The 13,359-nt window shown below is 38.8% G+C and overlaps 2 protein-coding genes across 3 annotated transcripts; both read left to right on the top strand.

The window, feature by feature from the left end:
- Window positions 1-2,333: 2,333 nt before the first annotated feature.
- On the top strand, window positions 2,334-4,464 carry pithd1 (PITH (C-terminal proteasome-interacting domain of thioredoxin-like) domain containing 1). Its single transcript, XM_087785835.1, has 6 exons — window positions 2,334-2,662; window positions 3,217-3,260; window positions 3,487-3,564; window positions 3,638-3,742; window positions 3,934-4,042; window positions 4,140-4,464. Exons 1-6 carry the CDS (start codon window positions 2,474-2,476, stop codon window positions 4,239-4,241), a joined length of 627 nt encoding a protein of 208 aa, XP_087641961.1. The 5' UTR covers window positions 2,334-2,473; the 3' UTR covers window positions 4,242-4,464.
- A 1,069-nt stretch (window positions 4,465-5,533) lies between these two features.
- On the top strand, window positions 5,534-13,332 carry lypla2 (lysophospholipase 2). Of its 2 annotated transcripts, none has more exons than XM_087787092.1 (10): window positions 5,534-5,716; window positions 7,930-8,022; window positions 9,284-9,315; window positions 9,773-9,838; window positions 9,919-9,966; window positions 10,026-10,096; window positions 10,164-10,237; window positions 10,314-10,415; window positions 10,752-10,922; window positions 11,963-13,332. In XM_087787092.1, exons 2-10 carry the CDS (start codon window positions 7,945-7,947, stop codon window positions 12,011-12,013), a joined length of 693 nt encoding a protein of 230 aa, XP_087643218.1. In that variant the 5' UTR covers window positions 5,534-5,716; window positions 7,930-7,944; the 3' UTR covers window positions 12,014-13,332. The 2 variants fall into 2 exon arrangements, with proteins under 2 accessions (XP_087643218.1, XP_087643217.1); XM_087787091.1 differs by having other exon boundaries at window positions 5,534-5,727.
- The last annotated feature ends 27 nt before the right edge of the window (window positions 13,333-13,359 follow it).

Here is a 13,359-nt window from a genome sequence, read left to right as displayed (position 1 = left end):
AACGCCATATGAGCAGGTTAGACAACATGAAGATTCATGTTACATATCTTCAGGAGGAATAAAGGTATATCAAAGCAGTGCTTATACATCACACCTTAATCTAGTGTAATGCTTAGGACAATTGTCATGTTGGAAGTGAAAGTAGAGGAAAAGCTCTTCCCACTTGTTACAGACTTGTGTTACTGCAAATTCATGAGGAAAAGCTCTGGAGTGGCCCACACTGGTTCCTGGTGTTAATTTTAACTACCAATGGTGCTCAGGTTTGATGCCTTTGAATGTGTGCAACTATCATTGAGACATGAGTTTACTTCTGAAATCTGGTGTTACACAAAACTCCCACTTGGGCAACCACAACATGTTTTCATGGTAACGGCTTGTCAATTATTTAAACCCACTGCTCACTTCGTCAAATGTTTTCTCTACCAATGAAATGTCCAACTATCTGTGAACACTGACGGCAACATGTCTATAAAGAGGTCGTCCTGCGAGTTATAACAATTGATGTAAATATATTGCCATTTGAAACCTTAAAGTTGGTCCGAGCAAAAGCTGTCCTTTTTGATTCAAGTAATTTAAGTCGAACATTAAGGTTGGTGATTTTTAATAAAATATTTCTCTCCCTCTTAAATTGTGTTTTCATTCTGGTGGTGAAAAAAAATGGATTTAACTTGCTGGTCTTTTGTTTTGAAATGTAATAGGTTAACTATTTTGCACTCTGAAGTAAGAACTGAAGTACAACAAAGTCAAAATGAAAGTCCTGCACAACTCATTCTTTGGCGTTGTTTTAATGCTGACATTGTTATTTGATCACTCCTAAAAGTAGCGTCGCTTTTCTGGCTTGTATTTCCTTCAGTATCATCAATGCTGTGGAAGCTTCATGAGGCGATTGCTTCAGAATTAATGTGAGGTTATCAAATATTCAAAGGCTCAGACTATACAACATAAAGTCCCATCAAGGTTTCTATTTTATGATTGGAGTCAAATAAAAGAAAAGACCCCATGTTTACTTCCAGTATCAGCGTAGAGATGTGCCCACTGCTGCTTTCGGGATTTCCGAGTCTCTGTTACTCCACTTGTCAATGTTTTTTTTTACTTGTGATTTTCGTCTTCATCCAGAGGTTTATTAACAATTTCAGAGCAGAGTACCGAATTGGCTGAGTCACAAGTAAACTTTGCCTTTCCAAGTGTCATTCAGTCGAACCCAATCCCTGCTGTATTGGATAATGCACACCTTGCTGTTGTTGTAGAAGGAGAAGTGAAGATCCTTGTTTTATGTTTGTCATCTGAAAAGTTATGGATGATCATTTTTCTTCAGTAGTTTCATCTTGACCAGTAAGCCTCAGCTTATCTGCTCTAGGGTTCCCTATGAGATTTCAAAGTGGAAGTCCTTGTACTCTGTTAGAGCCAGTTAAGTTTGACAATCAGGTATAAGATGTAGAAGACATAGACCAGAACAATGGTCAGGAGAAAATGGATCGCCTGAACCTGATCCATTATTTGTCTGGTGGAAGATGGGTTATGTTTGCAAACTCAATATTTAAGTTCGACCCGCAATCAAAGAGATATTGCTGGTCTCTCTTTTAATATAGACTGCTGCTTTTATCTTAATGTGTGACTTTGAAGTGATTTACTTTCACCATTTCAACTTAATTAAGTCAAGAAAAATGTTTCATATTTTTTACAACCTTTCTGAATTCTTCTCCTGACTGCGTGATTCTGTTTCAAACCGATTAAATTATTCAGCTAATGCCTTTTAATTAAGCATCTTGGAAGACTAAAATAGACTTTTACATCACTGATCTGATCCAGACTTACACCCCAGCTCGGGCTCTGAGGTCTGTGGATCAGAATCTACTTATGGTTCCACTCGCACGGTTCAGGACCAGAGGAGAGAAATCCTCCCAGGCTGTTGCTCCTAAGCTTTGGAACGATCTTCCTCTCTCTTTGCGCTTGATGGATCTACTGACTCCTTTAAGAAACATCTTAAGACGTTTTTATTTGTTCAGGCTTTTCCTTGATTTTCTGGAACTCCTGTTGTGTTATCAGTTGTATCTTGACCTTTAAAGCATATTTTTTATTCAATTTTGTTTTGTTTGTTTAGGCGCTTTGTGACCCTGGTCTGGAAAAGCGCTATATAAATAAAAATTACTTACTTACTTTTAAAATGCTTATTGTATTTTTCTTTTCACTGCTGAATTCCAGTTCCCCTTCCGTAAATACAACCCATGTGATCTGTGTCGACCAATGGAGACGTCGATTCCAGACACGCAGTTATCCAATCAAATAGCAGGTTCAGCTCTGACGTCACGTCCCTTTAGTTGTAATGACAGTGCAAGATCATCAAAACTACAAACTCCAGCTCAGAAGGACCAACACGTGTGGAGCCCGCAGTGTGAGTGGAAACACCTCGGTGAAGACTTTTAAATAAAAATAAAATAAAACTCGCACAGCGACTCTTACGGAAGCCGCAGACATGGCCGGACATGGCCACAGCCATGGCCACGACTGTTGCGAGTGCGAGCATGAGCCCGCGGAGCGAGGACTGGAGTACGGACTGTACCAGCGCATCGACCTGCTCAAGCTCCAGTGTCTGAACGAGAGCAGGGACGGAGATGGGAAGCTGGTCTTCAAACCCTGGGACCAGCGCCTGGAGCGAGAGAAGGTAAAAAGCATAACAACAGGATCTGGTCCCGCGTCTGATGTTAGCCTGGTCTGGTGTGATCATGATTCAAGGACCATACAACATGAATGTTTTAAGAGGTATAAAAGATATACATATTGAATGTAAATATAGATTTGAAGGAGTTTTCGTCCTAAAATTTTAGTCGACAAATGGTAGTCATAATAAAAAAATAAGTGATGAACTGGATTATTTGAACTCAATATGTTGTTTGGGTTTTCCTTAAATCATAAATGAAATTATAATCTAAGAGATTGTATCATCTTGTTCTTTCTCTTTATTTCTCTTTGTTCTTATTTTATTTTGATTATTTTTTAATGAAAAATTGCTGTATTTGCTGTGGATAATTTGGAAAAAAAAAACAATTTCCCGAAGGAGACCTCCTGAGGGATCAATAAAGTTCTACCTACCTAACTTTTATTGTTTTGTTATACATTTTAATTTTTACTAACGTATTCATTTATAAAGTATATTAAAAATATGTCTAGTTAAGTTCTTTAAATTGATTTAATCCTGCTCTTTCTCTTCATATCTAGTTTGTGGAAAGCGACGCAGATGAAGAGCTGTTGTTCAACATACCGTGAGTCCCAAAGTACATGTTTTTTTATTTTGCTGACACATGCTGCAGAATTATGGATATCCTACAAATGTGCACTTGTACACGAGCGTTGAGTATCGACTGTTTTATGACAAAATAAAAATGCGTTTGACCTTCTCCGACCGACGCTACAGTTCTACTTTTACTTTACTGCATCTTGATCCATTTGGTCTAAAATTAAATACTTGATGAGTCACTTTCTTTTCAGCTTCACAGGCAGCGTGAAGCTAAAAGGCATCATCATATCAGGAGAAAACGACGAGTCTCATCCTGCGGAAATTCGACTGTGAGTAGTTTTAGTGTTTTGAGTGTCTTTGGTCTTCATTGATTTTTTTTTTTTAATATTTGTTTTGTGCCAGATTCAAAAACATTCCTCAGATGTCGTTCGATGACACGGGAAGAGAACCGGAGCAGGCCTTCAGACTTAACCGGGATCCGCTGGCCCAGCAGGAGTACCCCACGAAGTGAGATCAAAAACTTTCCATCAATTATATATTTTGCTTTGGTAGAGTTGTTCAACATTAAACATGAAATAAAATCTTAAAGATTAATGGTAATACAGTATTATTATCTAACAGTGCAGACACATAGACACAACTGTATATAACTGATGAAATATTCTAATCAAGATGCATCTTTCTTCATTGTTTTTAAGGATTGCACGCTTTTCCAGCGTGAACCACCTTTCTATTCACGTTTCTAAGAACTTTGGTGCTGAAAGCACTCGCGTCTACTACATCGGGCTGAGAGGAGAGTTTACACAGGTGTGTGTGGTTGTCTTATCTCTTTATAGAACCATGTGAGATATCCTTATTTCCAACATTGTATTTGTTTGTGCCTTGATTTGGTTTTGGTCTGCAGGCTCACAGACATGAGGTGACCATCTGCACCTATGAGGCGACAGCAAACCCATCCGATCACAAAGTGGAGAGTATTATTCCACAAACTAACTTCATTTCCTGAGAAGAAGAAGACGATTAACAGTGCTGTTGCTGGCACAAGATGGTGGTTTAAGATTATTGCTGTTTTCACTAACGCTGGATACCATTTTCTGAGCTTAATCAAGCGTGTGGCTGAACCGTTGAAGTTCAAACTGCAATAATGCATGAAACTGTTGAATAAACTTTTAATTCACAGCAAATCAGGTATTCATCACGCTTAAATAAAACACAATGTTGTGGCTTCATGTTGTGTACAATGCTACTTTAAAAATGCAAAACATGTCATTTACTCATTTTCAAAGTGTTTTCTTCCAATCATTTTACGGTTATACAACCCATAACTTAAAATGAAGTAAAAAAAAAAAAAGAATTTCATCACGACAATGCTCATGAACCATATTTAAGTTGCATGTCTATTAAAAGCGCAACTATTTAAATAATAAGCAATAGATTTGAATGTGAGTTTAATTACAATTTAAGAATGGGTTTGGAGTAAACCTTGGTCCTTGATGTGTTTTCAATTTTTGTTCTCTGCCTAGTGCTTGGTCCCTCTGGTTTCCTGCTTGCCGACAATGTGTCCTGTGCTCGAATGTTTACTTGTCCAGGTGTTCTAGTTGGTATATGTCAGAGAGATTATTATTATTATTATTATAGAGTGCTCTATGTCAAAAAAAGTAAGTAATTAATCGGACTCCTCCTTACATCAGTGATCTGATCCAGCCTTACACCCCAGCTGGGGCTCTGAGGTCTGTGGATCAGAATCTACTGATGGTTCCACGCACACGGTTCAGGATCAGAGGAGAGAAATCCTTCCAGGCTGTTGCTCCTAAGCTTTGGAACGATCTTCCTCTCTCTTTGCGCTTGATGGATCTTCTGACTCCTTCAAGAAACATCTTAAGACGTTTTTATTTGTTCAGGCTTTTCCTTGATTTTCTGGAACTCATGTTGTGTTATCGGTTTTATCTTGATCTTTTAAGTTTATATTTTATTGAATATTGTTTTGATTGTTTAAGCGCTTTGTGACCCTGGTCTGGAAAAGCGCTATACAAATAAAAATTACTTGCTTACTATAGAGCGCTTTTCTAGACACAAAGCACTTAAACAATAATAAAAAATAATAATTAAAAGGACAAATTCCCCTTACACTCGAATATTTATTGCCTTACTAATCTTTCCTAATTTGGAGAGAAAATTCATATTTGAAAATCTTAAATTTCTACTATGAGAACTTGACATCCCGAAAGAGGCGTGGTCTTTCAGTGACGTCACTCAAACAGGCCCCGCCCCTTCGCCTATGCACGGACAGTACCGGAAGTTCCGTTCGGAGGTGGACTGAAGACTGCAGGGCTAAGAGATTGTATTTACTGTTCCAAAGAGCCAGCACTGTTTGTAATGAATATATCGACGTCACTCTTTTAAAAAAAAAAGTAAAGTGTTATCTGGATCCCGAGCGGAACGGAAGTGGACGGAAGTGGACGCCGGTACAAGAGACGACTGGTTAATCTGAGGTTAGCTACTGTGTTACTACGTCTGGGTTATTGTGTGGGATTAACTATGAGTGTCTTCTGACCGGTTGTTCCCTCCACGGACCGATGATAATCTCTCTTTTGTAGCCAACATCTCACGCCATTCACGTTTAATAATCTGTACATCCGTTAGCATAACCGTTATCCTGAGGCGGTGCATCAGGTTCTGTTGGATCTGGTGTGGATGTGAGGAGGAGGAGGAGGAGGATGGAGGGGCGGGAGGGGGGTCACTCAGTGCCGCATATAATCCTTTTTGCCGCCCTTCTAAAAAAAAAAAAAATCGACCCAAAAAATGTTATTGGTGTTGCGCATGCGCACATGTTGTTGCTGTTATTTGTTTAACAAAGCTGTCAAGTTTGTCTAAGCATCTCACTCACCAAACAAGTACGTCATGACTTCCGTTTAGAGAACAACCTTGACCAAATAACGAGATTTCCAATACTATTTTTAACCTTATCTTGTCTTTCACTCTCATGACCACTTTTATATCCAGGTCAGTAGATCAGAGTAAACTAGTAAAATAGTTGTGTTTTTTCAGGTCAGATAATCATTTTAAGTTTATGTTTCTACAAGATGCATTCAATGCTCCTCTATGGTGAAGAACAGAAATGTGTTTTGTAGGTTAACAGGGTTGAGGATGAGGATCAGCACCATCTATATATATATGTATGTATATATATAAAATAGTCTGCTGACTCCTTCAAGAAACATCATAAGACGTTTTTATTTGTTCAGGCTTTTCCTTGATTTTCTGGAACTCCTGTTGTGTTATCAGTTTTATCTTGATCTTTACAGTATATACTTTATTGAATATTGTTTTGATTGTTTAAGCGCTATGTGACCCTGGTCTGGAAAAGCGCTATACAAATAAAATTTACTTACTTACTTACTTATAGCTACCTACAGTTAGTACAGAAGTGAGTAGTTAAGGAATGTAAGGAGTATTTTAAGGCAGGAGATGTATGTGAGGGAAGCTATGTGCAGGTGTCACCCAATGTTTTCAACAGACAACACCCTTCTAAGAAATATTTTGTAAAAAGCTGGTGATCTGCAACAGACGTGGAGTGGAGCATCTTTTTTGGAATGCATGCATGTCTTCATCAGAATGGTTTCCTGTGGAGATAATCTGATGGTGTCTGTGCTCATATCATGAGGGGAGTGTCAACACAAAGTCAAGCTGTGTATCCAAGCAGCCTTTTGCATCTGTCAATGAAAACTCCTTTGTTATGGCATTGGTTTCGGCCCAAAGAAAAGTTTACATTCATTGTTCAGGAATGTTTTTCAGGACAAGAAAGAACATGGGACTTTTGTTGTAAAGGCATTCCCTACATTATTTCTCTTTATTTCTCTCACAATTCAAATCACACTAAAATGAAAAAACAAGGTCAAAGTAGCCGTTCCTTAATGTATCAAGTCTCTTAAATCACCTAAAGAAACTATGGGTAAGTGCACAAATGTGTCGCTAGTCAACGCTCATACAGGACAAAGTACTTTAACAGCAGAGGAATTTTAACACCACAGCAGGTTTACACATTAACTGCTGCATCATCTTGTCTCCTCATAGTCTATTAACCAATCATCTCATTGTCTCTGCTGGTCCCACATCAGCGGGAAGAGTCAAAGTGCATTAGGGAACCAGAGCTTTTACTTCCTCTCTTTCCTTTAAAAATCAGAGACAGATCTCATCCTGTTATCATGGCTGAGTCACTGTGCAGCAGGGAGGAGGTTTGCTGCCAAAAACCTGTCAGGTCGCTTGTTTCATTAGGTAAATGACTCTGGTCCTACTGACACACACACACACACACACACACACACACTGAGTCATGTTGTGTCATACAAGAAGTCAAAGTGGTTTCTTATTTGTAGAGTGGAAAATGGATAAATGTGATATTTCAGAGGGAGTTGGAAGTTCCACATGGCTGCTCTAAACGATGTCTTTCCACTAACAAATTTCAATTTTGTGCTCGTCAGATGTTTTCTACATGCTGGAGAGTCTCTTTTGTTCGATCGTAAAGATGCATTAAACAACGTCACATGCCGCAACTTTAAGCCAATGTGCTAAAAAAAAGTCCGTAATGTGTCTGTGAATAAAAGCTCTTTGTTCAGCGTCACATACTTTATGTTACTCTGGAACTCAAGTCAGCTGATCTTGGTTTTCTTCCTCTTCTCTCTCTCTCTCTTCAGAACCTCCAACGTTGTATGTGTGGCAACAACATGTCTGTCCCACTGCTCGCCGAGGCCGTGACAGTGTCCGCGACGGAGAAGGAGACCGCGGCGGTGAGTTGTGCGATCATTGTTTGTGTTGAAGTTCTGGTAGTTATTGGTGTGCGTCGGTGGGACTAGGGTTGGACAGAATTGTTGTTAGTTACCTCCTCAATTTGAATCGGTGTGCTGCATCACACTTTCTTCCTGTCTATGGCAAGATAAAACAACCACAAAGCATCTTTACAACCACAAAAACGTATATCTGCTTGCTGTCTTAGACAATCATCTTGGTAGAAGACAAGATGCGCTACTTGAGGCCAAAAATATGTTGTAGAATTGATCCCAATTGACTGACCAGTGATGGATCCTTCGAGGTAGTAACAATCATTGCCAAGATTATCCTTGATAACTACTGTTTAATGAGGACCTGGCTTTTGTCATGATCAGTCTTAGTTTTGGTTTAAATGAGACGTTGAGATGTTGAAAATCAAAAAAACTGTAACAACATTTATCTTGCTTATTTTCCATCATCCTACATTTATTGTAACCAGTTGAAAAATATTGATGTAAAATATTTTTGCCATATTTCTACACCAGCTTGTGATATTCTGTGATACAAGTGTATTATCTTCCATATGTGTTGTTATTTTTATATATGTATTTTATACTGTTTAATTAATTTATCATTTGATTTCATCTTTCTTTACCTTAAAAGTGAATATATTTCCTTTTTTTTTTATATGAAAAGGTTCATCATAGTAAACATGATAAATTCACACATAAAGAAACTGAAACAGAACAAATGTCTCATATAATTACTATGACATGTAAAAATGACAAGATCGAAGAGCTGACTTGTTGTGCTTGGCTGCAGAAAGTGAAGGGTTGTCGACAAACCTCTGGCTTTCATCCATCCTCCATTTCTGGTTCTGGTTCTACTTGACAACTCATATTAACCATGCAGACACAGTGAATGGAGGTTCTTAGGTCTCGTTCGATATCGCTTTGAACAAATGGCACCCTGTAAAAGTTGAATAATAGCCTGTCACCCTGGGATGGTTCTGTATTTAATTAGAGGCAAACCTCATCTCACCGTTCATGTACGTAACGGGTGAAAGAGCCGAGCCTGTTCAAGAGTATCTGTCAGGTTGAACAGTTGTTTCACTAAGAGAAACCTGGAGTAGCCCTTTGGAATATGTGAGGTAATGTGGTCTGTTTATTGATGCAACACAGCCTCTGTCCTCTGATGATTTCAGCTTCAATGGGGTTTTATTTAGGAATGTTTAATTGCATGGGTTTGGGATCAGTCATTGAATTTGAGCTTCTCTTACAGGTGATTTTCCTTCATGGTTTAGGAGACACAGGGTGAGTCTTCCTTTGGTTGTTTAAAACTTACACCTCTGTGGCATTTGATACCTGGTATACATACGATATAAACTATATTAAATCGAAGAGAAAAGCCTAATAAATTGATTGAGGTCTTGATGCCATACAATATCATTAACTTGTATACGAAGAATAACTATAACTCAATGCTTCTTTTCATCGTTGTCGATGCTTAAAGATACAGTAAAACAAAAATCAGCTGTGACCGTGTCCTTTAGCTTGGTGGTTTGCATGTATATAAACTTATTTTTAAAATCAAGTTGTACTTTGAACTCATTTGATAAAACACAAAGTGACGTTTCAATTTTTTTCAATGTTCCGGTAGACGACATCATGTGAAAGTATCTAGTTCCTGATTCATACATTGCATCTCTAAATGTCCTGAACTCAGATCAGATCAGAGACAAAGACTGTCTTTCTTTATGTGGTCCATCAGGCACGGGTGGGCAGACACCATGACGTCCATCCAGCTGCCGTACATCAAGTACATCTGCCCCCACGCGTATGTTCCCCTTCTTCCCGTCTTCAATGTCTTATTGAATTATCCCTTTACTCATGTCGCGTGTTTGTTCTCGTGCACAGGCCGCACATCCCTGTCACTCTCAACATGAGGAACATGATGGCGGCATGGTGAGTCTCCGTGATGCTCTGAGCCAGACCACAGCTCTCTAAACTTTGTTCGGGTGCAGGTTCGATCTCAGGGGGTTGAGCCCTGATGTTCCAGAGGACGAGGCTGGAATCAAGAAGGCAGCAGAAGACAGTAAGTGGACCGTCGAAGGTCAACAGTCAAAGTATTTGACATGTTTTGTCCAAATGTTTTGCTGCAGTCAAGGCCATCATCGATCACGAGATTAGAAACGGGATCCCCCCTCACCGCATTATCCTGGGCGGCTTCTCTCAGGTGGGGTGACGAGTCAAGATAAGGTGCCGCGTTAAAGCTGAATAAATGCAAACCTCTCGTGTCATTTGTTTTCTAGGGCGGGGCCTTGTCCTTGTATACAGCGTTGACCTGTAAACATCAGCTGGCTGGTGTTGTGGCTCTGAGCTGCTGGTTACCGCTTCACAGGAGTTTCCCATCGGTACTGACACAGTTTTATCCTCTGCCACAGTCGTAATCTGACCTACAGTATATGTTCTTGACTTCAAGATACCGTGTTAAATCTGTGTCGCTCTAATAAGAAGTATTGCTATGAATAAATAAGTTAATAATAATTATAACTGCTGCCATCTAGCGACTGGAAGTTTATTTGCAACAAAAACAAACAGCATGAATGTCCATTGAAAAAAAAAATACGAAAGTATTTTATTGATCATAACACAGAAAATATGATTTGCAAGCCATCGCTTGAAATAAAGGATACAGTGCTGCGGAATATCGATACAGTATCAGTGACTGAATTGTCTTTTCATTTTAGGTGTCCAGTGGGCACAAGAACATTCCCATCTTGCAGTGCCACGGTGAGATCGACAACCGGATCCCCATGCCGTTTGGTGCCATGACGGCCGAGAAGCTGAAAACAGTCATCAACCCTCAAATGATCACCTTTAAAACCTTTCCTGGGCTCTCCCACTCGTCCTCTCATGAGGTTAGTGTATAACATGCTGGGTATGTTGACACACCTTGTGTTTTACTTCCCTGCCCAGGGTTGAAACTTACTTTATATATATACTGTATTTCAATGAAAGTGAGACGCATTTAAAAACCTTAAATTTTCGGAAAAATCGACTGTGTTTCTAATGTATTAATTCTAGTTGTGCTTACTGACCTCTAACTGATTTTATGAGGTGTACGGTGTAAGACTTCGGTAAACATATTTCATCAGTCATGCAGTAGAACAAAATATGCCTGGTGCGATATATTTATAAGACTAGACCCGTTCATTGATATTAGGCCTTATAATCCAGTGCGCTTACAATACGGTAAAACGTGTACTTAGTTAAATAAATCAAATTAATAAGAGACTCTATTGTGATTAATTAATCTCAATTAACAGTAAATCTGCCACAAGACATGGTATAATAATGGAAACGGTCATATTTTCAACTACGATTTATTTTCAACTTTATTTTGTACCTATTGAACAATTCCACTATATTTTGTAATCTGCAATCTTTAAACTTGACCTTTTACCCATGACATTGTAATCTTTATTTTCTTTTCTGGTAAACGCTTTCTTCTTACGGCTTCTATTGGGAAGTTATTCTAATTATCATCATTCTATTTCTCTGTACTGTTGTGAGTTTGTAACATCAGCTCACTTGAGTTCCTGGTTTGACAGCAAATAAAAGCTGATGATTACAGAATAATTTAATCTCCAGTCTCCTCACAATGTGAACAGGAAGTGCAGCTCAGTTGAACTTGTCAATGAAGGTCAGTTTGGACATAACAGCTCCCCATGAGCTCTGAACTCAATTGAACAGAATGAGGATGCTAAGGTCTGGTGTAGTGCAGCGGTTTAGGCAAAATCAAGAATAGTGTGCTGTATTATTGAAACATATTTCACTACATTCTAGGTAAGAAGATATTTTAACCCTTTTAATTGATAATATAAAATTATATAAACTATAGAATAAATATTCCTGCTCTCATCATAACATATCTGACATTGCCTTGTGTGTTTTCCAGGAGATGGCAACTGTAAAGGAATTTATTGAGAGGTACCTGCCTCGGATCTGACCTCACTCCAAACTGTGACCATTCCTGACCTCTCACCCCTGATTTGACGTCCTCCCACAGGAAAGAGCCATGAGCATTGACTTTGTCACACATCAACCACATGAAGTACCAATAAAATAAACTTTTTGCCCATAGTCTCGACACACATATCCAGCAGTTACGTCAACGTTAAAAATCGTCGGCTGCTTCTATCGTTAGGATTCAGAGGGATGCATCAAATCGTTCTTTTAGTTCCTCTCTCATTTGACTCATATTTACCTCATGTTGCTTCATCACTTCTTTGCAACAGTTTTCTCTTGCATGGGTGTAAACATGGCTTAACACAGACTGTATAAATGTAGTGCTTGTTACCACATCTGGATTCTAAAACTTCAAGTCACTATTATAGAGTTAAACACTCTTCTATGATGTCTTTGATGCGTTTCATCAGAATCTTTTCTACAGACCCGGGACAAACGTGTTATGTTAGCTTATTTACCCTCCTCAGCTTCGAGCCACGTGGCCACACCTGACAAGTTTCACGGTTTCACCCGCCACAGTCAATTCATTTACCGTCCTTCTGCCTTCTGTCACTTCAAAAGTGGAGCTCCTAGCCTTATTGCAATGTCCTCTCTCGCTCCCTCAGGCTGTAGTAGCTGCGATCAATTGTAAATTGGCCACAGTGACTGTCCAGAGAGAACCAAACCTTCATCATCTCAATCAGACAGGCAGTTAAAGATGTTGGTTTGAGTCCTCTTCTGTTGTGATCGTTCACTTCTCACACCGTGTTCAGTAAGGTGTAAATATGTTGAGTACATGATTGATCTTCCTCCTGCTTTTTGCCATAACAGCGTTTATGTTTGACTTATACTTGCTTCAACGACTCTTCTATTCCTTTTCCGAGTTCTAATAAGATGGCTATTCTTTAGGATCCATTTCACATGTGATAACTATCAGCTGTCCTGCTGTTTCCTTTGAGTTGATTTAAACCCTTTTTATTGTTTTTCCTGTTAGAAGAAGGATATTTGATTGTTGTTTATTCAATGAATGTCATCTATCTTGTTTAGCTCTCAGATGAGTCCGCAAGTGTTGCTACATTTTCTCCTTTCTTTAGCTCGTTTGAATTTTATTTAAAAATAATACTTCTTGCAAATGTGTGACTTTGTGATGTTTCTAAGTTATGATGTTGCTACAACTTTTTACCTTGTTTGTCTTTCATTGTGTTTTGTTATTGTTGCTGTCATCTCACCTTGTGTTTTAAGGATTTGCATTGAGAAAACTGGTAAGACAAGTTATGTTTCCAAGAATGACCAAACAGATTAAAGACTGGAGGAAAAGTGTTTGAGTGGTTTTTATGTAGTAAGTCA

Source organism: Callionymus lyra, chromosome 3 (genome assembly GCF_982586985.1).
Source record: "Callionymus lyra chromosome 3, fCalLyr1.hap1.1, whole genome shotgun sequence".
NCBI classification, from domain to species: Eukaryota; Metazoa; Chordata; class Actinopteri; order Syngnathiformes; family Callionymidae; genus Callionymus; species Callionymus lyra.
Note: the sequence above shows the minus strand (reverse complement) of the source record. Positions and strands in the feature narration are given on the sequence as shown.

Coding starts and splice junctions, on each gene's coding strand:
- pithd1 (XM_087785835.1), top strand. CDS start 2,474: ATGGCCGGACATGGCCACAGCCATGGCCACGACTGTTGCGAGTGCGAG. Junction 3,565..3,637: donor CATCCTGCGGAAATTCGACT/GTGAGTAGTTTT, acceptor GTTTTGTGCCAG/ATTCAAAAACATTCCTCAGA. Junction 3,743..3,933: donor CAGCAGGAGTACCCCACGAA/GTGAGATCAAAA, acceptor ATTGTTTTTAAG/GATTGCACGCTTTTCCAGCG.
- lypla2 (XM_087787092.1), top strand. CDS start 7,945: ATGTGTGGCAACAACATGTCTGTCCCACTGCTCGCCGAGGCCGTGACA. Junction 8,023..9,283: donor CGGAGAAGGAGACCGCGGCG/GTGAGTTGTGCG, acceptor CTTCTCTTACAG/GTGATTTTCCTTCATGGTTT. Junction 10,923..11,962: donor CCCACTCGTCCTCTCATGAG/GTTAGTGTATAA, acceptor TGTGTTTTCCAG/GAGATGGCAACTGTAAAGGA.